This window comes from Carettochelys insculpta, chromosome 16 (genome assembly GCF_033958435.1).
Source record: "Carettochelys insculpta isolate YL-2023 chromosome 16, ASM3395843v1, whole genome shotgun sequence".
Lineage (NCBI taxonomy): Eukaryota > Metazoa > Chordata > Testudines > Carettochelyidae > Carettochelys > Carettochelys insculpta.
In genome coordinates, this window is record NC_134152.1 from 23,302,857 (window position 1) to 23,328,548 (window position 25,692).

The 25,692-nt window shown below is 43.2% G+C and overlaps 1 protein-coding gene across 2 annotated transcripts; it reads left to right on the top strand.

Moving 5' to 3' along the window:
* The first annotated feature begins 1,786 nt into the window (after positions 1-1,786).
* DAGLB (diacylglycerol lipase beta) lies at positions 1,787-25,456 on the top strand. Of its 2 annotated transcripts, XM_075010839.1 has the most exons (16): positions 1,787-1,880; positions 2,297-2,425; positions 3,348-3,499; positions 6,873-7,047; positions 8,444-8,705; positions 11,079-11,204; positions 12,512-12,639; positions 16,053-16,179; positions 16,931-17,014; positions 18,390-18,467; positions 18,898-18,978; positions 19,105-19,232; positions 19,844-19,912; positions 20,021-20,093; positions 21,160-21,413; positions 24,028-25,456. In XM_075010839.1, the coding sequence occupies exons 2-16, from the start codon at positions 2,331-2,333 to the stop codon at positions 24,221-24,223; spliced, it is 2,028 nt and encodes a 675-aa protein (XP_074866940.1). In that variant the 5' UTR covers positions 1,787-1,880; positions 2,297-2,330; the 3' UTR covers positions 24,224-25,456. The 2 variants fall into 2 exon arrangements, with proteins under 2 accessions (XP_074866940.1, XP_074866939.1); XM_075010838.1 differs by lacking the exon at positions 1,787-1,880 and having other exon boundaries at positions 1,961-2,425.
* Positions 25,457-25,692: the final 236 nt, after the last annotated feature.

The following is a 25,692-nucleotide window of genomic DNA, read 5'->3' on the forward strand; positions in this document are numbered from 1 at the left end:
CTCTCTCTGGAGTGATGCTGTCTGGGACCTAGAGAAATGGAGTCACGTTGATCCACTTTCCCTTGCCACGGCTGATGAATACAGGGGGCCTGAGACCTGCTGCAGGCACCAGGCCCTCTCGTTAGTCTCTAAGGCTGCCCAGAGGCTTTGACCCCTTGCCCCTCCCACCCATGACATTTGGGGGGGTTGTGTGCCCCCTCAGGCTACTCATGCATTGCCTCTGCTTTGTAGATCTTTGTAATCTTCCTGGAATTTATATCAGTACTGTATCGCCTACAAATTTTGCCACCTCGCTATCAACCCTCATTTGTAGATCATTTATGAATATGTTGAATAGGACTGGTCCCAGAACTGAGCTGGGGATATCACTATTTACTTCTCTGTTCTGAAAGCTGGCTGTTTATACACATAGCAACTTACTTAGTTTGAGCCTTTGGTGAGGAGCCTTGTCAAAGACTTTCTGAAAATTTAAGTACACTAAATCCACTGGGTCCCACTTGTCCATGTGCTTGTTGACCCCCCCCACCAAAGAAGCCTAACTGATTAGGCATGATTTTCTTTTACAAAAATCATGGTGCCTCTTCTCACAACAAATTTTGTTCATCTGTATGTCTGGCTGTATTTACTATAATTTCAGTCACTTTGCCTGGCCTCTATTTGCTGGAATTACCTCTTGTGCCTCTTCTAGGCATTTTATACAGAAGCAGATTTAAATGACAGGTTAGAGACTAGTAACAGAGAGGAAGCCGTGCTAGTCTATACACTATCAAAACAAAAAGCAGTCAAGTAGCACTTTAAAGACTAGCAAAATAGTTTATTAGGTGAGCTATCATGGGACAGACCCACTTCTTCAGACCATAGCCAGACCAGAACAGACTCAATATTTAAGGCACGGAGAACCAAAAACAGTAAGCAAGGAGGACAAATCAGAAAAAGATAATCAAGGTGAGCAAATCAGAGAGTGGAGGGGTGGGGGGAAGGTCAAGAATTAGATTGAGCCTAGGGTTAGTACTGTAATTTCACATTTGAGTTCCTTCAGAACTTTTGCGTGAGTATCATCTGGTCCTGGTGACGTATTGCTTTTCTTCAATTTGTTCCAAAACCACCTCTAACACCTCAATCTGGGATAGTGCCTTAGATTTTTTTCACAGAAAAAGAAGGGCTGAGGCTTGGGAATCTCCCTCAGATCATCAGCCTTGAAGCCTGTTGCCAACAAATACTCCCGTGCATACTCCTTCAAAATCTTGATCAGCCAGCGACCCCACCGATTTGTTTAGCAGACTTACTGCTTCTGATGTACTTAAATTATTTTACTATTACTTTGTGAGTCCTTGTCTATTTTATTCTGCAAATTCTTGTTTGGGCCTTAACTACATTTTTAGATGTCACTGAATAGGTTTGCAGCAGGGGAAATGGAGGTTAGCTCCTAGGCGAAATTGTAGTGATGTGAGCCCTGGGGCGGTGATAGCACGGTAGGTATTATCTGTGAGGTATTATCATATGACAGTAACATTGCCAGCTGGTTTGTCTGCCAGGGGGCAGTATCCTAGGCTACAGGACGGTCTCAAGTGCTTCACCTAGCTACAGGGAATCGTCCTCCTGTCAGCACCATAGAGCTCCGCGCATGCGCGTACACGCTAAAAGGGCGCCGACGAGGGGGCGTGGCACCCCCAGGCGGCCATCTTGTGCACATGCGCGTTGCCGGTCGAAGGGCGGAGAAAGCCCAGAATCCGTGCGCTTCCCTATCATTCTGAAACGGGCAGTCGCATGTACACATGCGCGGAGGAGGCTGGGTGAATGTGTGCACGGGACGATTCGAAGGGCTTACGCTGCGTGCTTGCGTCATGGCGTTCCGTTTTTGCGTAATCCCCTTCGGGCAGGTGACGTTTTGTCAGAGGAGAGGCGCTAGGGCTTTTCTGGTGCGGGGGCGGAGAGGCGGCGGCAGAAGGAGCGTCGTGTTTTGAGGGCCTGGGGGCATCGCAGGGTTGTTCGGAGGCAGGCGGGTGGAAGGCGGGCAGCCCGGCTGAGGCTGGGCGTTGCGGTTGGGGCGGGAGGGCCGGCATTCAGGCCGGGGAAGTGGTTCGGTGCAGCTCTCCTGAGGTGGAGCTGGCCTGGGGCCAGGCCTGGGGACTGTCCTCCAGGAACAGGGGCTGCCCTAGGGCAGGCAAGGGGGGCAGCTAGGTAGCTCGTGGGTAGAGAGCAGTTATCTGGGGCATGGGGGGCAGTTTGGGTAAGAGGCAGCTCCCTGCTTTCGTGAGGGTTAGAGGGGTGTGTGACCTTACGTTGCCTCCTGCAGGAGGGGCGGGCCCCGCGCTGGCAGCCTCCCCAAGATGCCGGGAATGGTGATATTTGGGAGACGCTGGGCTATCGCTAGCGATGACTTTGTTTTTCCTGGAGCCTTCGAACTTTTCATCAGAGTGATCTGGTAAGAGCTACCCTCGCTCCCTCCAGCGTTGGGAGGGCTTTGCAGCTGGGAGACGTTGGACAGGTTCAGTGTACGTTTGTGGTGCCCTGTTGTTGATGCTGTTGTAGGGCTATGGACCAGGAAGTCATTAGGATAGCTGTTGTACAAGCTGTTCCTTGCCCCAAAGAGCTTACAGTGTACAAGAGAAAAGAGAACTGATAGAAACATGCTGAGATGTTCAGCCAAATCCGTCCTCCCTGCTGATGACAGCAGGCTGAAGGCCAAACTGATCAGCTGTTGATTAACTATTAATAGGTGATTTCTAGTTTTCTGCAAAGGATAATGTGAATAATAGGCTTGTATTTTAAATGTATGTTAATTTGTATGCTCATTGGGCATACTCTTTGTGCTCATTAGGAAGGTGTAATGTATCTGCAGATTTTGTAGATTTTTGTAGTATGCCTAGGAAGCTGTTGAGTTAGTAGTTTGTGTTAGGAGTATTTGTTCAGGTGAGAGAAATTGAGGATTTTTTTTCCCCCTTGATATTTTGACAGTATGAGCTTTCATATTAAGAATGAGACCTGTAATGTAATTTTGCACACCGTGTTAAATTAACAATATGCTACATAGTAATCAGAAGCTTTATCAAGATGTGGCTACATCATTTAAGTTGATAAATTTCATCCATCATTGAAGTGCTTGGGGAGCCATCTGTATGAAAGGTGCTATAAGAAAGGAAAATATTGATGAACTTATAGTCTCTCTTGTGGTTACAGCAGAGTACTGTGCTGGAGTCTTTGCACTCCCTGAGTTTCATTGTGGGATATTTCCCTTTTATGAATTATTTTTAAATGAAGATGGGTTTTTTTTATGACTAAATCAGCTTTGTGGTGAAGTATGTATCTTCTTAGGTGTGATAAATTATGGCAGTGTTTTTCTACAGGTGGATCGGAATTCTTGTTTTGTACTCCGTTCACAAAGGGAAATTTAATTGTGCTGGAGGGGAATTATTACACAGCTATCTGCTTGTCCTCCTCATCCTCCTGGCTGCCATAATATGCCCTGTATGTGCTATCGTGTATATCAGTATGCAAGGTAAATACTTTAGTTTGCAATATGTGATATTTATAGTAGTAGGATCTATGTATTTTATTTAGATTTGACATTAAAATAGAACAGCTTTACAAATATTCTGGGTACCCTGACAGTAATAAAACTTATAGTAACTATTTATCAACATTAATACTACTAATACAAATAAATTAAACTCTGATAGCTTTAAATAATCAAAGTCAATGGTTTACCACTTCCTGGATACAAAATAGGGGGTCTGTAGAACATCCTCTCACTACCAAATTAGACTCAGCAATGCTGCTACTTCCACCTTCCGCTATTTATTGGTTCCATAATAAGTGATCTGCAAAGATGCACCATTTTTAACCCCTCTGATAGCTTTCCAGGAGAAGCTTTGAAGTATCCATCTGGTCCATAGTGATATGTGAAAACTTTCCCTTATATTGCCACATTCAGTGTCACGTATCAAAAGTACATCAGCTATGGTAGGCCGTTATGGAAAGAGAAAATTACAGAAAATTGGTCCACAAATTATCCCAGGAACAAAGCCCCAGCGCATGGGGTTGGCAGTCTGGAGCATAGAGCAGTGGCCAGGAGCCTAAGGGTGTTGCAGCATTCCCTGCACTACTAGTTCCCTTGCCTATGGCAGCACAGAAGAAAGTGAGGATGGCTGGGTACTGGAAAGGTGGTGAAGTATAAGAGTTGAGGTTATTGTGAATATCAGCTTAACACATTATTTTCTTGATGTTTAAAGGATTGCATACTTAAAAATGCATTGGCAAAACTAACTGTAAAGTTAAGGACACTTTTACATGTTAGATTAAAAAGTTCACTAGAATAAGTGAAAATTTCCTTTTAGCAGACAAATTATGCAGAAAGGTCATTAAGTCTGGGTGTATGCGGAGTTTCATTAATACAGTAATTATGCATAGTGAACAGAAAATAATTCCACTTCAGGTAGAGAGGCAAACTAATATGGTAGGGGAACGTAGTCACATGGAGTGTAGAGATACCAGTAATGGTCCCTTTTGTATATTGTGATCTGTTCTGGGAGCCTCGTTATCAAAAAGCTAGGCCCTCCTAATATCTGTCTTAGCTATTTGTATGCCACCGTTAAGGTAGTATTTTAGCACTTCACAATCGCTGGTGTAGTTATCCCCTAAATACCTTAGTGAAGTATTACCCACATTTTACAGAGAGGCTATGACTTGCCTGATGCCACACAGGAAGAACTGTGGAGCAAGGACTTGGACCTGAGTCTTGCAGGTCCTATGCTAGTGCTACAGCTATTGGACCATGGTAGCGTGTTCTAAACAGTTAAAGTTGCTCAGGTATCTGGAGGGATTGATCTGATGAAAGATTAAAACTCTTTCATACCTGGAACTCTTAAATAACTAGCATTTTAACCATAAGTAAATTTAAATTACATTTTCCATAAGTACAGTATAGTGAAAGTAAATACAAATAAACACAGCAAATACAGTATAAGTTTACAGTGTACAGCACTACTACTGTTGGTAAATAAAGTACTCTACATACATTTTTGTTTTCTTAATACCTAATCTTGTTTTTCTTCAGTGTAATGCATTGCTAGGTATACCTCTCTATTATCCAGAATATGTGAATATCCAGCAACCTCCTGGTCCTGGGGTTGCTGGATATGAAAGAGTTTATTGTAACTTGTGCAAATAACAGGAATCACCAGATAAGAAGTGGAGAACAAAAATAGGGTCTTTGAGAAGTCTAACAGTGAGTTGTTTTTTCCATTGGAGAAATTATTTCCAAAGGAAAATGGTGGAAATCCTATTACTTGGTATCTCTAAAATTAAAGTAAAGAAAGCTCAAGAAAACGTGCAGTAAGGAAACTGGAAGATGAACTAGATAGTTTAGAAAGTCTCTTGTATCTCTGGAGTCAGTTGATATTCTTTATTTCCCTTCCTCACAAATAAAAACAGTTCAAGTATGTTCTAACTGTGACATAGTTCATTCTTGGTTAAATTATGTGCTTGGATCAAGTGTGTGGAGAGAAGTTTGTTAGGCAGAGATACATGCATCATCATCTGAGGCAATGAAATAAATGTTCAGTTAATTAAGCTACCTTGCACTTGTAATTTTCTTCAACATTAGAGTGAAAACTATAATTCACTATGCCATTATTATTTTCTTGGGTGACAAGTTTTGTCAGTGACATCTGTAGGTGATAATCTCACTGTATAAAAAGCATGTGTAAATTGAGCTGAATGGCCCTTCTTGTAACTCACATTACTCTAGTTTTTCAACTCTGGGCAGCTGTCGTTCTGGAACATAATTTCATTCAAAAGAAAACAACCCACGTTCTCTTCCTCTTATTCTAAAAATAAGACACAGCTGCAAGGTGGCTCGGTGGTGGTACCGCAAAGTGGTCACAAATGTGTGCATTTTGTGTCCCACGCTTATGTGGGTGGAAGCATTAGAGACAACCTGATTGATATCCAAGGAAATGGATTGTGTTAGAGCATTAGCCAACTCCAGAGAGATTTTTGGGTTAGATATTGTACTGGATATAGTTTTCTCTGTTGACCAAAAAGGTGGAGTACTGCAGTCACAGCCACGTGAACTGGGAATGGGAAGTGTTCATGCACTGAGTGTAACTACCTTATTATTAAGCCTATATTTAACAGAATAAGCTGTATGGTGTTCACATTTTATTGTAACTAATGTGAGTTTGAGAAAAGACTGTGAACAGAAATCAGTGGTTTAAACCCTGAGATTGATTTTCTATTCAATTGACTTGATAAACCTGTAAATCTTTAAAGGTGAAACTCCAAATAGAAATACTTGTTGTATGCCACTATAACATGTACAAGCAAAAGATGCTTGACATAAATATAAGGAGTTCTGAATTTGAACTGCAAAGCATAAATCGAGAGTAGCAAAGAACTGTAGGCAGGTCTTACCTGTTGTGGAGTTGTGGGTTTCTTGTGGACGTACAACTGCTTGATTTAAGTCAATGGTGGTAGTCTTACTGCCTAGAGAGTGGAATCAAGTCCTGGGCTAAGGCTGGAATGTACCTTCTTGGAAACGAGATGTGTGCACCAACAGAAGAAGTCTGGTGGGAAAGTAGAAGTGATTTTAATATTTCCAGTTATAAACTATATAGATGCAAACAACATTTACTAGTCCTTTCTAAGGCACTTATGGTTGAATGCTTCACTTCTTAAAAACGCCCCTGTAAAATCTGAGTGAGTTGGTTTTTTTTTGGTTTTTTTTTTTTGGTTTTGTTTTTGTTTTAATATTTTTGATTTTCACACTGGCCACCATAGCACAAAAATATGGATGCAATGTTTATTGTGTTTTATGTCCAGAAGATATATTTGTAAATGAATTTTTACATCAATTCCATCTGTAATTTCAGGAACAATTTCTAACCCCGGGCCAAGGAAATCTCTTCCTAAACTACTTTATACTCGGCTTGCTCTTTATGTCCCAGAATTGATCTGGGCAGTTGTGGGAGCTATATGGGTATCTGACACTGATGTACGTTGTGAAAGGACTGTGGTAAATGCCGTATTTGGGACAGTTATTGCAAGGTAAAGATGCCAACAGAAAAAAACACTAAGCTTGTATCATGCATGCAACAGGGAAAGGGGCTCGTGTAGATATTTTAAATATCCAGTGACTGTTTTACTGATGGCTCAAAATTGGATATTTCTGTTTTCAAATTATTGGAGCTTCTTTAAGAAGCTTGTTTATGTGGAGTGAATGCATTAAGACTAGAACAAACTGATCTTTTTCATTGAACTTTCTTAATTACCTGAGAGATTTTATGACATCATCCCTTACAAAGCAGGGGTTGGAGTGAAAGCTATGAAGAGTAAAAATGAGAAGGGTCAAAGAAATGGATAAAAACGGATAGACTTGAAGGGAGTGGTGAAAGAGAATCATAGTTGCAGGGCTAGCTGCTTTAAGACAAGGACAGAAACCCATGGCCCCTGGGCTGAATCTAGCCTGTTGCTTCATTTCGTCCAGCCTGCAGCAAGTCTTTGCCTGGTGGGCCAGAAGCCCTGAGCTTGTACCTGCAGCCCTTAGGTGTAGGGTGATTGTGGAAGCTCTGCACACTGCCCCCAGCCTCAGCACCAGCTCTGCAGCTCCTGATGGCTGGCAGCCATGGCCAACGGGAGCTGAATGTGTGACATTTGCAGGTGCAGGCAGCATGCACCGCACAGAGCTGTCTGCCTCTTCCATTTCAGGGCCAGACATGCAGGCCACTTAAGGGAGCGGTACAGGGCAAGGGCAAGAAGGAGCTTGTCTTAGCCCTCTGAGCCACTAGTTGGGAGCCCCATGGCATAAGTGCTGCCTGATTGGAGTCTGCATCCCTCAACTCCCTCCTGAAGCCTTGCCCCAGCCCAGAGCCCCCTTCTGCACTGCAGACCCCTTGGCCCCAGCCCAAACCCAGAGACCACACAGCTAGTCAGAGTGTGCACGTCAACACCTGCCCCAGCCCAGAGCCCCCTCCTCCACCCTGACCTTTAATTTCTCGTCCCACCATGGAGCTTAAGGGAAGCCAGGAGCCCGCACCTGTACCCAGTTCTGCAGGCCTAGGACTGATTTCCCCTCCCTCACCCCCTGTGTGTCAATGGACATTGATAGAAAACAGGTTCCCCACACCTACTTTGAGAGACTGGTAATGGCCAGTGGAACTTCCTACAATTAAAGGTGCTGATTTCAAAGCTGTCATCAGCTAGTGGTGGTTACAATAGAAGTTTAGTGTTTTATGTGAAAGGAGCTGGCAGTCTGTCCTGTTCCTAGCAGGCTGGTGTCCCTGGTGCAAAGACGACAGTGCCAGTGAGTGAGTGGGCTGGTGGAATGCCATCGTCTGTATTTTCTTTTCTATCTGATAAGAAGTATAGCTGCATGCTCTTGTATATGATACTTTAAGAATATGTGGTTCAGCAAACCTTTCTTCCCACACTTTCTGTTTTGCAGCTGGGTTATCATCATCTTCACCATTGTTGCAGTTTTAATTGTCTTTGATCCACTTGGAGGGAAAAAGACATTGTACCTGGCTGATGATATAAATCGCAACTTGGAAAGCAGTCAGTCAGGCCAATTGTTTTATAATGTCAAGAAGACAGCAACCAGAGTCTGGGAGACAAGAATCAGGTTACTGTGTTGTTGTATTATGCAAGATGATGATCACCGAGTGGCTTTTACAAGTGTTGCAGAACTTTTCCGCGCCTACTTCTCAGTAAGATGGAAAGATTTGTTTGTTTTTTCTTCTCATTCCATTTAATTAAACACTGAAGCCCCCAGTACTTCAGTATTTTCACATGTGGCTTTTGCCTTTAGGTCAGCGAGAGTTCAGCTGTGCCATTTACTTGAGAATCAGGTTTTTGATACCTATCAGCTCTATTCTGAAACAGAAAACTTACACCACACTGCCCTACTTTTAGCTTGGGTTCCATTGCCCTCAAGGGGAAAGAGATGGGAAAGTTGCACAAGCTAACAAATTTCAAACTTAGAACATGGAAAATGCACAAGCTCAACCACTGTTCTCAGTTCATTTTATTTTAATACACTTGTCACTTCACTGCCAAGAAGACAGGTAGGCAATAGCCTCACACCAATAAATTTGCCTCCACTTTTTCACCAATATTTTGGTCAAAAATTGCTTTCCTGTAACATCGTCATTCTTGCTTGCATTTTTTAAAAAAAATGGTACCATCAGTCTTTTCCTTGTAGAGACGCATTCACTTTCTTCACTAAAAGAAAGGCCTCACTACAGTGGAGTTTTCCTGTGCTCTTCTAAGAATGCCTGACGATATTAATTGAGCTTAGGATCTTAACTATATTGGGAGTCTAGATTTCCCAGTGAATGTAGAGGGCTGTAGTTCAGATAGTGAAGTTCCCTTTCTCTGCTACTTGGGCAGTTTCCTCGTCAGGGAAATGAGGTTGATTTTTCTTAACCTTATGATATGAGGCTCTGTAGTTTACCTTTTCCCTCCCCTTCCTCATAGTAGGGAATGTAGCACACAGCAAACAGTTTAGCTATGGGTATGTGTATGCTAAGTTGGTGATTGATGCTGCCACAGTCGATCCACCAGCTGTCAATTTTATCACATCAGATTTATTGCATTACATAAATCTCCAAGCTCACTCCCATCAACCTTACTGCGCTCAAGATGCTGAAGTAAGTATGTCGACTTCAGCTATGCAAATAGATCAGCCCATAGTATACGTCAGGCCTAAGTTAGTTTATAGAGCTTATGAAGAGGTAATGTCAGTATTCACAGCATGTAAAGGCAGCTCTCCTACCCTGCACTGTATCCGACTGGCTCACATTCAGTTGATAGCTACTCTTGAGTACTGTTGGAAGCTCATCACCATTTAAGATCTGTGTATCATTTGTTAAGCAGGGACTTAATTGCTGCTGTATTGCTGTGTGGGAGAGCTGAGTTCAGCAGTAGCCTTAGGATGGATTTTCTTACTCTAGATTGGTGGGAAAGTTTCTTATTCATTAAAGTGTCTGTGCATGCTGCTTACAGTTGCCTCCTAGTCAGTGTATTTATACCTGCATCTGGAATTTCCCCTCCAATGCATCTGACGAAGCGGGTCTTTGCCTACAAAAGCTTATGCTCCAATATATCTGTTAGTCTATAAGGTGCCATAAGGTTTCTCATTTTTACGGCCACAGACTAACACAGCTACCCCTCTGATACTAGTCAGTGGGATGTAGGGTGGTAGAGCCTGGAGAAGAGGCATACTGAGCAGCTGAATTAAAATTTCTCCAATTCTGGACCTGGCCTCTGTAATCTCTCCCCGCTCTTCATTTATGCAGGGCAGAAAAGGAAGTGTCCACATCCTGAATTTTCTGTCTTTCCATTGCAGTCAAACTTAAAAATCCCAGTTCTCATGGATAATAGAAGGGGAATCCTCCTGCCAGTATTTATAATTATTCATGATACAGCTTGAAAATCAAAATTACCAAACCTCCCCAACCTTCTCATGTGGTTTCTTTGCAGATCAAATAACTCTCATGGCAAACTAAGAACCTAATCCTGCAAGGTGCTGAGTGTCCTCACTTCACATCATCTTCATTTGTGGCAGTAGCGCTCACTACTTTGCAGGACTGAGCTCTAAATGTCAGGATTGTAGGTACAGTATTTCTAAAGATCTGTAAATAAATGTTAGGTTGTTTACCATAGGTTCAGAGAAGGAGTGTTTGCTAATGACACATCACAAACAACAACATAGGCACACCCCCAAAAACACGTTGTAGTTGTGGGAAGTATGGTGGTTTTTTTTCCTTAGTTGCTTGTGACCCCAGTTAGTAACAATCAGATCATATTTAGCTGTAGGGTTCCATAGGTCTTTTAAAGGAGTCCCTTTTAACTTTCTTTTTGACATGGCAGTTTGAGGATTTTATTTGCAGATCATTTTTAAAGATGCAGCATGGAGTGCATTGAACGGGGTTATGAATGTTTCACAAGTGTGCCCGGCCTTCTGACAGAAGTAAATTTACTACAGAATTCGAAAAGAAAATCACTTTTTAAATTTTTCAGTTGATTGCCTGTAACATTGGGGGATTATTTTAAAGCATTTTTTCCATTTTCTTTGGCAGGACACTGATCTGGTGCCTAGTGACATAGCAGCAGGCTTGATTCTGCTCCATCAAGAGCAAGATAAAGTAGAAAGCTGCTCAAAAGAGCCTGAAGAAGTCCTCTGTCATTCCTCACTATCCCATGCGGTAAGATATGCTCCAAAAATAGCTTTATGATACGTCTTATTAAGGGGCAGTGTTTTGTCAAATTGAACTAAAATGCAAATTTTGTAAAAATATTTAGCTTTGACAAAATCTAAGATTCATTGTTTCCTGTAATTGAAATTCTAATAGAAAATTTTGTAATACAAAAAAAAAACCCTCCTTTGATGTTTTCAGTCAAAACAATGCAATATTTTAATAATACATGAGGAGAACCTTAAAGTGAAAATGACTGGAAAGTGCTTATAAACTTAAAAAAAACAAAAAACAAAAAAACAAAACATCTTAAATGTATTGCAAAACTGGGTGAGAAGGGTGGGATCTTCAGAAGCACCCACGTGCTTTAGGAGAAGAGTCCTGTGGGCAATTTCAAAAATTCCAGCCCACAGTCAAGTTTTTGTTTATATTAATATCTAAATTCAATGAAATTTTGAAGTGGGAAGTAGGTATATATGTGAAAATTGTAGGGTTTTTTATTGCCATGAAAAACATACACAAAATCAAATAAGGTGACATTCCAGTGCTGTTAGCCTAGACCTGAAAATGTGGTCACACAGCATGTGTATCTTTAAACCATAGTAAGTTGCGAATACCAGACAGGATGAGAAACTTAACCAGGAACTGTGTAATGCTTGCCACTCGGGAGTGCCACCTCACTTCAGGATCTTCTACCAATCTCTTAAATAGTTTAAATTGGGGAAAAATCTGTTGTAAATTATTTTGAAGTTTTGCCATCTTTAATTTCTCATCTGATGCACCATTTCTGCCATACTCTCTTCCGTGGAAATGGTATATGTCCACTCTGCTGACTAGATAATTCTTTTTGAATTCAGCTGAAGGCGAGTCCCATGCAAAGCAAAAAAATCTTGCAAGAATGACCTGTTGGATGATCTGTGGCCTTCCCTCCCCCAACACCTCTTAGAATGAACATTTAATTTTCAGTACTGTGTTTATCAGTACGTAGCAAAATCTAAAAATATGAACTTGGTAATGTTAATGCACAAGTACTTTAAATAATTCCTAGCATTTTCAAAACTCCAGCTTTGTTGTTAACAAACAAACCCTAAGCTTTTTCTGGAATGAGAAAACTAAATGTGCTTAAATGTGAATTCCTCCCTCTCAGTTATTCTTTTTCACTTACTTACATGAACACAGACCATTTGGTCTGTGGGGAGCTCTAGGCCCTCAGTTTTACACTAATATCTGCATTCTTTATCCTGGGATTACCTTATGTGTACATCTGATGGTTTGTTTTTTGTTTTCCTTTTTTTTTTTCCCCCTCCCACCTCCAGACTGATGATTTGGATGTTGAATTAGAAAATGCTGCTCACTACATGCAGTTTGCTGCAGCTGCTTATGGATGGCCCTACTACATATACACTAACCCGTTTACTGCACTCTGTAAGCTTAATGGTGTCTGGTAGGTTGGTATAAGAGCTTTAAAAGTTCATAATTTGTTTTTAATTATGTGGTTTTTCTTATCAGTAGAAATCACTTTAAATCGTAGCTGTCTTGTTTTGTCAGTTCCTATCAACTGACAAGTGTCACTTAAGGATGCAATCCCGTAATCCCTCGAGGTGCCCGAGAGTTGCATTCCAGGCAGCCCTCGCATACCTTGAATTTCGCATAAGCTGGGGAGAGCTTAGGGGATGGGTTGGGGCCTGGGAGGGGGCAGGGGGGTTAAGCTTGGGGTGGGTTAGGGCTGCAAGGGAGGTGGGAAGGTGCAGTTGAGCTGGTGTGTGCGGGGGTGGTGGGGGCAGGGGGGTTGGACCTGTGCAGCAGGAGCTTTGGGGCAGGGGTTGAGGCTGGCCAGGGGTTGGAGTTTGTCCTGTGGCAGTGGTGGGTTACGGGGGTTGGAGCTGGAGCCCTGCATGTGCACGTGCTGGAGGTTGGGAGCCCCACATGCTGGGGGTGGGGTGTGAGCTGGGGTTGGGGGACATTGAACTGGTTGAGCCAGGGCAGGGGTGGGTTGAGCTGGCAGTGGGGTTAGCGCCTCTGCGCATGCAGCTGGTAGCTGACAGCCAGAGCCCCAAGTGTAGGGGGGGATGTGAGCTGGGAATGTGGGGGGAGGGGTTGAGCCAGGCGGGGGGTTGCATGGAGGTGGGGCACTGAGGTGGGGTGGTTTAGTGGAGGGGTTGGAGCCTTGCACAGCACGCTGGGGGCTGGGAGCTGGAGCCCCTCGTGGGTTGAAGCTGGAGCCCCATGCGCACAGGGCGGGTGAGCTGGGACCACGGGGGCAGGGGAGTTGAGGGGTTGAGCCAGCGGGGGGTTTAATGGGGTGAACCAGCGCAGCTGTCAAGTGGTGCTGCTCTGGGAAGCAGGGGAAGGGGCTTTAGCCCGCATGGCTGGCCGCAGGGGCGAGCAGCTAGGCAGACTAAAAGCCTTCCCCAATGGTGCCCAGGGATGCTCTGGGAAGGCAGGGGGAAGGGGCTTTTAGCAGGCTTAGCTGCCTGCAGCTGTGGGAAGCTAGGCAGGCTGAGAGCCCAGCAGCTTCATGTTGTGCGACTGTGAAGCCGCCTAAAGTGAGGCCTTACTGTATGAATCAGGGTCAGCCGCATAAGAGCGGGGTCGCATACTCTGAGACCTTACCAGACAGTATCTGATTACACAACTAACCAATACGCATCTGCTTATCAGTTAGTGTTACCTGTTATTCGCAGCTCCCCGCCCCCAGCCTCTGTCCCCCTCCTGCCACTCTGCATTTCAAAGGCAGCTGGAAATGCAGAATGGCAGAGGCGGTGAGAGGGGGAAGAGCCAGATCCCCACGGTGGGGACAGAAGCTGAGCCCGCCTGCATGCTGGCTCGGCCTTTTAAACGCAGAGCAGCAGAGCCGGTGGGGGAAGTGGGGTGGCAGTTAACTGAGTAACTGACAGAAATGTGGGCACTTACTCAGTTACCAGATTACTCGCTCTTTCACATCCCTAGTACAAAGGAGCTTGACTGCTAGAGTTGTCCTTCACTAATTGAGTAAAAGGGAACCAAATTTCAGAATACCACTCCCAGTTTGGAATGGGAGGTAAGCTGTTTTCTTTGTTTTGGATGAGACTTGCTGGTTACGGTTAACCAGTAGGGTCTTGAGCAGCCCACCGCAGGCAGGGGGATGCTGCAGCCCCACGAGTCAGCTGTGGGTGGGGGTGCACCAGCACAGCTAGAGCAGTTCCTGTCTGCAGCAGCTATGGGGTGATGGCTAGATAGGCTGAAGTACCCGGCCAGTGGCGCCCCTCCCAGGCTGGAGCAGCCTCCCCAGCCACACACACATCGCTGTTAAATTGGTTAACCAGTTAAACCTCCCATTTATCTGGGTAGCCAATTAAACAGGATTTCAGATCCCTAATGAAGAGTGTGACCCCCTAGTTTAAGGTTGCAAAGAGGGTAGAGCAGGGGGGGCAATAATTTTTTGAAGGGCTGCTCCAAGAATTTGGTGAAGGGTCAAGGGCTGTAGTCTTCCTTGTTGTTAATGGAGGAGGTGCAGGGTCTAGGGTGCAGAAGGGAGCTTGGGATAAGGGAGTGGAGTGCAGGGATTTGGGTTGTGACCTCGGGCAAAGGGTTGGGGTGCAGGATATGGGTGTGGGAGAGGGGGCAGAGGGTTTGGGTTATGTGGGATAGGTAAGCCGGAGTAGGAGGACAGAGGGTTGAGAGCAGGAAGGGGTGCCAGAGGCCTGCTCTCTCATGGAGATACTTACCTGGGTAGCTCCGACCCAACAGGTTCCCTGCCCCTTCTGTGTCCCAGCAAGCCACTCTGAGCAGCCGGCTACAGGGCCATGTGCCTTTGTGAACAGCTTTGAGCTGAGGGTGGGGTGGGGGAGTACTGACCAATGGAGTGTGCAAGGTTGTGCTGGGGGAGGGACAGCGTCCAAAGCCTCTTCCTTCTTGCCCCCCACTCAGAACTGCTTGGACAAACAGGGCCCCAGCAGCCAGCTTCTTTGAGTGGTGTGTGGGGGCGAGACAGGCAGGGAGCCTGACTGAGACCCCCCCACTGTTACTTATGACATTAGGAGTGAATATTCCATTCAGCTTTAATTGTCATTAAGTTAATCATCCTCCTGAGCTGTCACAGTAATGAAGTCTTGGAAGAAATTGAATGTATTTTATAGTTGAAGTTGCGGCTACGGGTCCAAAACAAGAATTTCCTACTTGGAATTTTTCTTCCAATGTATAATTTTTCATTTGGATATGGGTTTAAAATAACGTTTTTAGGCATTGCTCTTTCACTTGTTTGAATTTGTAGGAATGGTACAGTCTTTATAGCATAAACATCTAAGCTATGTCTACACAGCATACTGCTGCCATCAGGGTCATGCAAATGAGGACACTCGACAATGCAAATGAGGCACTAATTTACAAATTGCGCCCCTCATATGCATACTCTTGCATCATCGCTGTCCTGGCAGAGGTTTCTGTCACCACAAAACAAACCATGTAGATGGGGTTCTGTCCACCAAAACCCCCCTTGTCGACAGTGTGGGTTAGCCCTGGTGAACCCCCCTTGTTGACAGTCCCCCACAAAAATGAGGGATAAGAGGCTGTTGACAAGGAGGGGGGTTTGGTTGACAGAACCTCATCTGCATGGCTTGTTTGTGGCAACAGATGCCTCTGCCGGGACAGCGATCATGTGAGAGTATGCAAAGGATGCACGCAATTTGTAAATTAGTGCCTCCTTTGCATTGTCGAGTGCCCTCATTTGCATGACCCTGCCAGCTGCAGCATGTTGTGTAGACGTAGCCTTAGTGTGCTCCCAATGAAGATCCTTCTGTGAATGTAATTGAATTCTTTACCTGAAAGAAAATGTAACAGCAGGAACTGGCAAGTTCACTTCCCCCCATGTTTCCTTAGTTGCAGAAACAGTCCAACAGATTCCGATATGATTGGCGATGATCGTCTTAACTTTCACTTTGGATCCATCCTAAGAATAACAGGGCTGCAGTACAGAGACTTCATTCATATCAGCTTTCATAACAAGGTAAGCAATCTAGACAAACAGTCAGCACGGGAATTCTCAATCATTTTTTGAGTTCAGTTAGAAACCAGGAAGAGGATGTTTCCCTCTCCTCGCTCCACTGTTGTAGAAAGCAAGGCCCAACTAACCCAAAATGTTTTTAAAACTATTAAATAAACCCAGGTCTAATACACAGATAAGTTATGGAAACACTGAGATTTTAAGGTGCTGGTTGAACATCACATGTCCAGCACTCTGGGAACCTGACCAGTGCCAAATGAGAGAATTTGCCAGACCACGGGAGGTCACTGTTGTTTGGCAGCATTATCAACACTTCAACTGATTTACCGGGGTCTTAAAAAACACTGAGGATAAATTAGAGCTAAATAAGAACACAGAACACTGGGAGCATGGATTGGTGCCTATAAAGAAACTTTATGGGACCATGGGCACTTGGCTTCACTGAGGATAAGTCGTTATCTGGTAAAATTAAAATCATGCCAGATTATGGATGTTGCCAAACAAGAGTTCTGGATTAGAGAGGTGCAACCTGTACCAACACACTTCATAACCATAGCAAAAGTTCTCATGGAACCTTGTACCCAAATGATAGAGACCCTTATTATAACATAAAAGAGATTCTAAAACATCCTGAGTCCAGCAATTACAGTTCATGCCTAAATAGAACTTAATGATGTTATTGTTCATTTATTTCCAGGTAACTAAAGTAAATATTTACTGTTCTTGTAAAAACAGCTCGTTTTTTGCCCTTCAGATTTTTGAGATCCCATTTTTTGTTGCTTTGGATCACAAAAAGGAGGCGATTGTGGTTGCAGTGAGAGGAACTTTGTCTTTTGAGGTATCGTATCTGTAATGTAACACTGGCTTTGGAGATGGGTGTGGCCTGCTGGTTTGGAGGAGATGGGCACTTGGCTGTAGTGGCCAGACAAAATAGTGCTCCAGTGACAATGAGTCAGTTGAGTCAGCAGTGAGATGGGGAAGTGTATAGTCCGCCTACATGGTAAGCTGATCTGTTCTCGCATGCCTCAGGGCCAGTACGCCATGGTGGGGTCTTGTCTGGATCTGGTCTTTGAAGCTCAGAACCCAGCACCACCCCCAGGAGTATGGGATGGTGCTCCGACCCTGCAGCTGCCCCATGAGGCTGAAGCACTAGCGCTGTCTGCCCAATGCCGGGGCGGAGCGGGTAGGGAGAAAGCCCTGAGCCTTGTAGGCCAGAGCTGGGCAAGATGGGGCTGGGTTGGTTCTGAAGGGTCTGCGTGGCCAAGGGAGGAAGCACTGCATGCACTGTTGCACCCCCTTGGAGGCTTTTCCCTCCAACTACTCCCATTTGGCCAGTTACATCCACTGAGATCATCAGGGGCTGGTGCCTGGGAGTGGTGGGTAGTGCAGAGCCAATGTGCCCTGATGAACTGTGCCAGGTAAGAGCCCACCCCCACTGCTGACCAACCCAGACCCTCAGCTCCCTCCTGAACCCTCCCTCCCACCCAGACCCCCACCCTAGCCCACTCCTGCCCCTACTACCTATCCAGACACTCATTCCCACCCAGACCCCCAGCTTCCTCCTGCACCTTCCCTCCCCCCACCCCGCCACTGTCCTGCTCCCATCATCCCCCTCCCACCCACTGAACCCTGAACCCATAATTTTTGGTCTTCCCATGGGCCCCAAGAAGAGGTCACTCAGGCCTGAGGGAAGTCCTGAACCTCTGTCTCCACTCCCAGCTCTTACAGCATGAGGGAGTGAGGCATCTGTCAGGGGCTACATCACTGAGAGGGTGTGGGTGGTTTAGTTTATTTTGCTGCTCACTTTTATGTGGCCAGCAACTGATGGTTGTTTTTTTTTCCTGTGGGTCAATGACCCCAACCCATAAATGGTTCCCCATCCTGCTATATGCTATTTAAATGTGAAGGTAAGAGAAGAGCAACGGTAATTTGTGTTACTATGGCCTGAGGTGTATAAAAAAGTCCATTTTGGCTTTTTCAGAGTAGCTTTAATTAGAGTATTTGTGTATGCAGTAGCTGTGAATGATGATTTGGGATGGGTTTCTAGGTGTGTGTAAGTAACAGACATTCATACTCCTTTGTCCATGTGCATTTACTTGCAGACTCCCAAGTTTGCTTAGGAGTATTACTATAATAAAGGCAGTATCGTGGGCTTTGAAAATTCCCATATAGCTATCTTTAGCATAAGGAATGTATCTCTTATTTACTTGCAGGATATCCTCACTGATCTGTCAGCAGATTGTGAAAACCTGACACTTGAAGATGTCTTGGAAAATGGTTTTGTGCATAAGGCATGTGCTGTTTTTAACCATTTGAAGTGATTTAGTCAATGGAAAAAGTAAATTAACAACCCTAAATTTCTTCACTTAAATGGAATTCATGTTCTTTGAGACATAGTAGATAGGCTGTCTAAGTGGCTTGTTGGCAGTGTTCTTTGTAATGCAAGAAGCAGAACTTTATTTGTAGTCTTGGTATTTTGCTTGCCTCTTCTGTCCCCTAGAATAAAAAAGAATGTGCAGTATAGTCATTTGCCTGCTGTTCTGGGACACTAGAGATGTCAATAGAGTATTGAAACAGTTAACTAGTGGCTATTGCACATTTTTGCAGTCAGTACTCTGAACACTGAATGGTCATTTGATTCCATTTAAAAGGATATGTGTATTTGTGTATTGCATTTCCACTGAACACTACTTTTGTTTAACTCAAAACCCTGTCTTCTAGGGGATAACTCAAGCTGCAAATTACATCTACAGAAGGCTAATAAATGATGGCATTTTAAATCAGGCTTTCACCATTGCTCCTGTAAGTAATGAAGTCCAAATTGTTCAACTTAGTGTTTCTGACAAAACAGTTTAGTTTAATTGGAAACCTAAGTGAGAGCAAGCCTCTCTTATCCTCACCATATGACTCTTCTGTTTGTGTCTGTAGGAATATAAACTAGTTATAGTTGGTCACAGTTTAGGTGGTGGAACAGCTTCCATATTGGCCATCATGCTCAGAAATTCCTTCCCAACATTAAGATGTTATGCCTTTTCTCCTCCAGGAGGATTGCTAAGGTAAACACAACGCTTGCTTTTAAGAACAAGATACAGGAATCATTGAAATACTTGTCCGAATGCATCCCTGGTACAAAAGGGTGGAGTAACTTCAGAGATAGATTTAGCTCACCTGTTTTGGCATAAGACACTGGAGCAGTTTTAAATTTAATACATTAAGGAAATTTAAATGGTGTATCTTGTCCTGATTGTAGGATTTGCCTTACTAGGTGATGGCAGAAATATGTTCATAGCTTATTTATAAAATAAAATTTTCCAGCAAAGTTGTAATTGTTCCATCTGATATTGTTCCTGACTAGCCATTGAAATACTATGCTGATTTTATTAACTAATACACTGTTAATACTGAAGGTGCTTCAAACCAAAACCCTTAACGAATTTTGGCCTGTTCGATGTACAATCCTAAATTTCTGATTGAGGGACCATGAGCAGTTATCTGCTCCATCCTTACTCATTAGCCTGTGTAAGGGGGTTCAGTATAGCCTGCTCTTGAATTAGTCTTAAAAGGTTAGTTCCAGAAAAATGAGTTTTTATTTCAACACATTACTATATTATACAAATAACATAGGTCATAGTGAAAGTAAAATCTAATACCTATATAATTTTTTCAGCAAATCACTTGCAGACTACTCTAAATGCTTCATTGTGTCAGTTATTGTTGGAAAGGACCTCGTTGCCAGGTAAGGATGTGACTTGAGATGGGTAATTACATGATTTCATTTAGAGATGGTTACTCTCCAGCAGTTGGCTTGAGAAGCTTTCTTCGCTTTGTTTTGTATGCTAAACAGATTAAGTATGCCCAACATGGAAGACCTGAAGAGAAGGATAGTGAGAATAGTTGCCAATTGCACCAGGCCAAAGGTAACATACGTGGGAACAAATAAATATGATTGGTTTTAGTAGACCATTCTTACTTACAAAAAATAGGGGCTTTGTTTAAACCATCTTTATCTTCAGTGTCATTTTTAAGGCAAAAATCTCATATTTGGATTGCCTAGTTTTTGGTCCTAGTATTGAGAAAAACACCACCAGCTGCAATTAAGTTCCCGTATTTTTAGGGAGCCTTTACAGTGGATCATCTGCAGAGCAGCATAGTCTGTTGTTGTGTTGGTTAGAAGGAATTAGCTCTGCAAAGTCTCCCTAGTGGGACCGTGTGCCTCTGGTGTTGCAGCAGGTCATCCCTGCGGCTGTTGAAAGAGTGATTGAGAGATCAAAGAGTGAGCACTCTGGTATGGCCCAGTGGACTGTTTTGTTCAAGCCTTCTGGGATCAAAAGGGAGTGGGAGTTTAGTAGCAGGGACTCCTTCATGTCTCCAGGGGTGGCTTTATCTGGCTGCACCATCAGCCTTTACTGTTCATTGAGGAAACACAGGCAGAGTTCTGAAAAGACGGTACATTAATAGCCTCAGAGCAGTGGGCATTGGGGAAGGATTACACACTGGATGTGGTGGTAGGATGGCCCTCTTGGAGGCCTCAAACAAGTTGTCAAGATGACTTATGGTTTGAGGAGTGGGTTAAAAATTAAAGACTGCATTCTGTTGATGCTTGGAGTTAAACCATACATCCTCCGGTGGTTTTTCCATGAGATTTGTGTGTACTTCCAGAATTAGCAACCCTATGGAAGCCCTCAGCGGAGACTTAAATTTTAAAAAGCTGATAGGCAGTTAGAGGTTGCAGATGTGGGAGAAGGCTTCAAGCTGGGTAGAACTACACAAAAAGTTTTAATCATCAAGTGTCGGAGACATTTCCCTCTGAATTGATCCTGCTCAGTTAATTATCAGCTCAGTCCACAAAAAAAAGGGTGTCTAATTCCTGTGAAGAAACTTGGGTATAGAGACCTCGCATTCTGTGTGTGCCTAAAATTAAATGATATACTTTAAAAGCAAATACCAAAATTCCATATTCTCCTTCTTTCTCTCTGAACTCAGTACCAGATCCTCCTGCATGGATGTTGGTATGAAGTGTTTGGAGGAGATCCTGATAACTTTCCAACTGAGTTAGATGGTAGGAATCAGGATGCTCTAACCCAGCCTCTTCTAGCTGAAGAGAGTTTAATGATGCATCGATCACCTTCTTACAATGCCCTTGAGGATGAATCTCCTTTAAATGCTCCACCTCGGTACCCTCATCTGTATCTCCCTGGAAAAATCATTCATATTGTAGAAGAAACCAGCTCAAAAAGGTAAATGACCAGCATTACACTTCACTAAATTGTTTCTTGCCTTCTCTCTCAATTCATAGTCTGTATAGTAAAAGAGAGGTAGCCATGTTAGTCTCTACTCCAACAAAAATTCAGTGATGAGTTTTTGTGGGACAGACCCACTTCATCAGAGCAATTTCATTTCCAATAAAAAAAATTGCTCTGAAGAAGTGGGTCTGTCCCACAAAAGCTCATCGCCGAATAAATCATTTTGTTAGTCTTTAAAGTGCTACTTCTGCTGCTTTGTTTTGTCATAGTCTATATAGTACCGAGTCTTCTCTGGCAGTCAGTTTCTTTTATCTACTTTGGACTCAGTGCTTCTTGCTCACTTACCCCCAAAACTGGGAACAACCTCCTCTTTCTTTTGCTTCCACTGACTACTGTCTTGGGACATTGCAGGTGTAATGATCAAAAACCATTCTATGTTGAATGTGTTCTTCTCACAAACACCTTTAAACAGTAAAAGAACCAGGACAGCAGGTACCTGTTAGGTGTTTGGTGTAGGAAACCTACAGTAAAGTATGTCAAGGCTGTGATGGTGCTGCTGATTGCTTTGTTATGCACTGCTATGGTGTTGTTGAGTAAGCACCTAGTAATTGTCAGAGGATGTAATATCATCCATTATACTGAAATGGGCTTCTCCCACCCATTGTGCAGTCATGTTAATGATGTAGTACTGTCATTTCTGTATTTCCCACAATAATGGTAGTCTGAACTTGCCAATCTCTCTGCCTGTGATTCCTGTACTTGGAATTCTCCAATTGGTGCAGCAGGAGCCTTGCTGCCTCACTTTCTTTTCTTGAATAGAAGCAGGAAGGAGACAAATGTTCAAACAGCAAAATAAAGGGGATTATGAAACTGCCAAAAGGGGAACCCTGTTAGGTGTGGGGTTTTTTTTTTTTTTTTTTGTTTTTTTTTTTTAAATAAGACCAGTCTGTTTCCTCCTTCCTCACTTTCAACTTTATGGACCTGCAAAGCTGCTCTTTCTGTCTGCCCCTCCCAGTTCTGTTTTGAAATTGAGACAAAGATGGGTGACTGAGAGGAGAGAGACTCATTGTTGACCAGAGGAGGAGAGGACAGGCCAGACTCTTTTAAAAATACTTCCTTTTCAGCAGTGTGACAGCCCATTTTCTCCTTTCGCATCCATTTTTGAATATTTTTATCTTAAAATTCAGTATTTCAATAACCTGAGGCTGTTTCCCAGTTGAGTGATGATTAATATCCAGAGCCTGTGCTAATAAACTCCTCATTCTTCCTCCTCAGGTCAGCATGACACAAAGTAATGAGCTGCATTAGATAGTAGTAGCTGTACTGTATCTAGTATTGCTATATTATTACAAAGCACCTTTAATATAGCGATAGTCACTAAATAACATATCACTTCTTTGTCTAGCACAGGGATTTCCAGTCTATGGGTCGGGACCCAAACATGGGTGGCCACTAGATTTTTCTAAGGGTTACTGGCTCTGAGCCACATGTAGCTCTTTAAGGAGCCATTTGCGGCTCCTGCTGCTGCCACCACTCACTCCTCTGGCTCCCGGTCCCTGCCCTGCCATGCTAAAGTGGTTTAACAGCTGGCAGGAAGGATCTGGCCATTAAACCAATTACACTGAGTCCCGTTTCACCATGGCAGGGCAGGAAACTGCCTGCACTGCAGGTGGGGGAAAAGAGTAGGAGGACTGGGGGGAGCCAGGGAGAGGTGGTGGTGGTGGCCTGGCAAAGGAGCAGTGGGGGGCAGCAGTGGCGCTTGTGAGAGATTGGTGGGGGTGTGTCATAGAGCTGCAAGGGGTTTAAGCCTGGGGGTGGGAAGGCAGTTTGGGATTTAAGCCTGATAGTGGTTTGGGGCTGTGAGGGGTTTAAGCATTGGGGGGTGGGGGGGGAAGGGCGGCAAGTCAAGTTTTTTATATTTTTCCCCCCAGAGGAGAATCTCATACCCCCACCCCAGTTTTGAATTGCCTTGGGTCACAAAGCCTTACTGAATTGTCAGAATGGGTCACCATCTTGAAAAGGTTGGGAATTGTTGGTCTAGCATGTGCAGCCTCGTGTGATATTGATATGTAGCTAATAAAAATAAAAAAAATTCTAAAGATTAGGGAAGGGGCTCGGTTAGAAGTTTCTGGTGCAGAAAATGGCAAATATTGGTTTAGTTTTATATCGATGAGGAAGATATGAAAATAATTATTAGCTATGGATTGATGTCGCTTACTAATGTGTTCATCATTAGCTGAAATTCCCTTTGATTATATAAATGAACAGTCAGACTCTATCTGCACAAGTGTTACACCAGAACAGAATCGGTAACTTGGACTAAAAAGAATGTGGGGAACAGGATAAGCTCTCACGTTAGCTTTCTCATCTGTCAACCATTTTTGAAAAGCCCCCTTCTTTTTAATGTAAAATAGTTAGTAGTAGTAGCTCAGTAAAGATTTGCTGATGATTAAAGTATACACACACAGGTTTTAAATATATGACCAGTATCTTTCCAAGGCAGAGATGTGGATTTCAAAGATTTTTCTCTGTATGATAGACACTAAGATCAAACTTTAAGTGATATTGTAAATGTGTAAAGGCTTTAATGAAATATTTGTCTTTTTAGGTGGTGTTCTTCCAATGTTAAATATACTGCAAGATGGTCAAAGGAAACAGCCTTTAGCAATATCTTAATAAGTCCTAAGATGGTAACTGATCACATGCCAGATGTTGTGCTAAAAGCCCTGAACAACTTGACTGAGGAAAAAGCATCTTGTATTACCTGTCAAACAGAAGGAGACTTTCACACCAACATCGTGTAACTGGAATTCTTAAGAAAACAGCCTGTATAACATACATAATTTTTTTTAGGCATCAAGCATTCAAGAGCCCTTAACCTCAGACTTAAGTGGTGGTGTACTGGGCTTTTTTAACATGCCTAAAGTAGAAACAGGGAAGGACAGTCTTAGTGACTGTCATTAATGCAAAATGCATTTTGCTCTGCAGAGGTTTTTAGACTACTGGCTAACTGTAATAAGGTAGCTAAAATGAATGTATTCAGAATGTAGACAGGAGCTTTCTGGAAATGGAACAGTAAGCTGAATTTTAGTCAGGTAAATGTAAATTACTAAACCTTTTTGTCCTACATACGGAAGGATTCAATGAAACTCAACTCATAAGGAGATTGAACTAGAGCAGAGGAACCATGACACTTAAATCCTAATTCTAGCTCAGCTACAGACTTGCTGTTACCTTGAGCATGTCTCCAAACTTTCATTGTGCCTCAGTCTCACAGAGCGTTATTCCTTTTTGCAAACCCGGAGATTCATGTTCGAAGGGTGCTCTGCAAAAGCACAGTATTAATGTTAGAAATGGACACTCCTGGTAGGAAGTGCCATTAGAGGAAATTGGGTAGTAAATGAGGGTGCAGCTGCAAATCTAGTGTGAAGAGAGAGGGTTTTAAAAAAGACACTTCCTTTTTTTTTGTTTAACAGCCAGTCATGCTTGCACTAGTTACCATAAAACTGTCTCATTTTTGTGGCATTTTTGTAAATTTGGATTTCTTTATTTTAAAAATGCTGCTTGGATACATGTGCAATATTTATGTATCTATTTTCAACCCTAAGCAACCCATTTTATGTTTGTTTTTTGGTTTTTTTTGTTTGTTTTTTTTAAATTCTAGAATGTGGGAAAAAATCCCAAAATTAAGGGAATGGAATGAGGACCATTATGTGCTTGCTACATTAGATCCTGTCTGGGACTAATGAATCCTGACTCTTACTGTCCACCCGTTTGATTCAGTTGGACTGTCAAATTTTTTGCAAGAACCAATTTTGCAACTCTACCATTCAAATTGTTTATAGGGTGAATGTCTGATTAAACTTGGTTGTTTTGTACTGAATAAGTGATCTTTTTGTAAAAAGCATATCTTGCTTGTTTGACAATCCCTTACAGTGTGTTTTTGAACAAGAAATGAAGTCTGTGTAACATAAGTTTGTTTTGGTAGTGATACTGTGCCCCTTCAAGCAGGAGGCAATAAAATCTCAATGTGTCTATTTGAAGGTTCTCAGAAGATTCCTGTTTACCTATGATCAACTTTGTGTGGCTTCTGCTACAGCATACTGTTTAAATACTTAGTGTGGTGATATACACAGCCAAGACAAGCCCTTCCCATTAACAGGCTAGACATAGTCTAGTGCACCTTGACCTGTGCTGCTTAAAGTTGTTCAGTTCTGGGGGGATGGTATGTCTGAATGCTGTAGCTCAATGTCATAGCTTGGTGCACCCTCAC

Bases quoted from the DNA above. Each gene is read 5' to 3' on its own strand.
- DAGLB (XM_075010839.1), top strand. From the start codon at position 2,331: ATGCCGGGAATGGTGATATTTGGGAGACGCTGGGCTATCGCTAGCGAT. The intron at 11,205-12,511 runs GTAAGATATGCT...TCCCACCTCCAG, and splicing joins ATTCCTCACTATCCCATGCG to ACTGATGATTTGGATGTTGA. The intron at 17,015-18,389 runs GTATCGTATCTG...ATTTACTTGCAG, and splicing joins GAGGAACTTTGTCTTTTGAG to GATATCCTCACTGATCTGTC.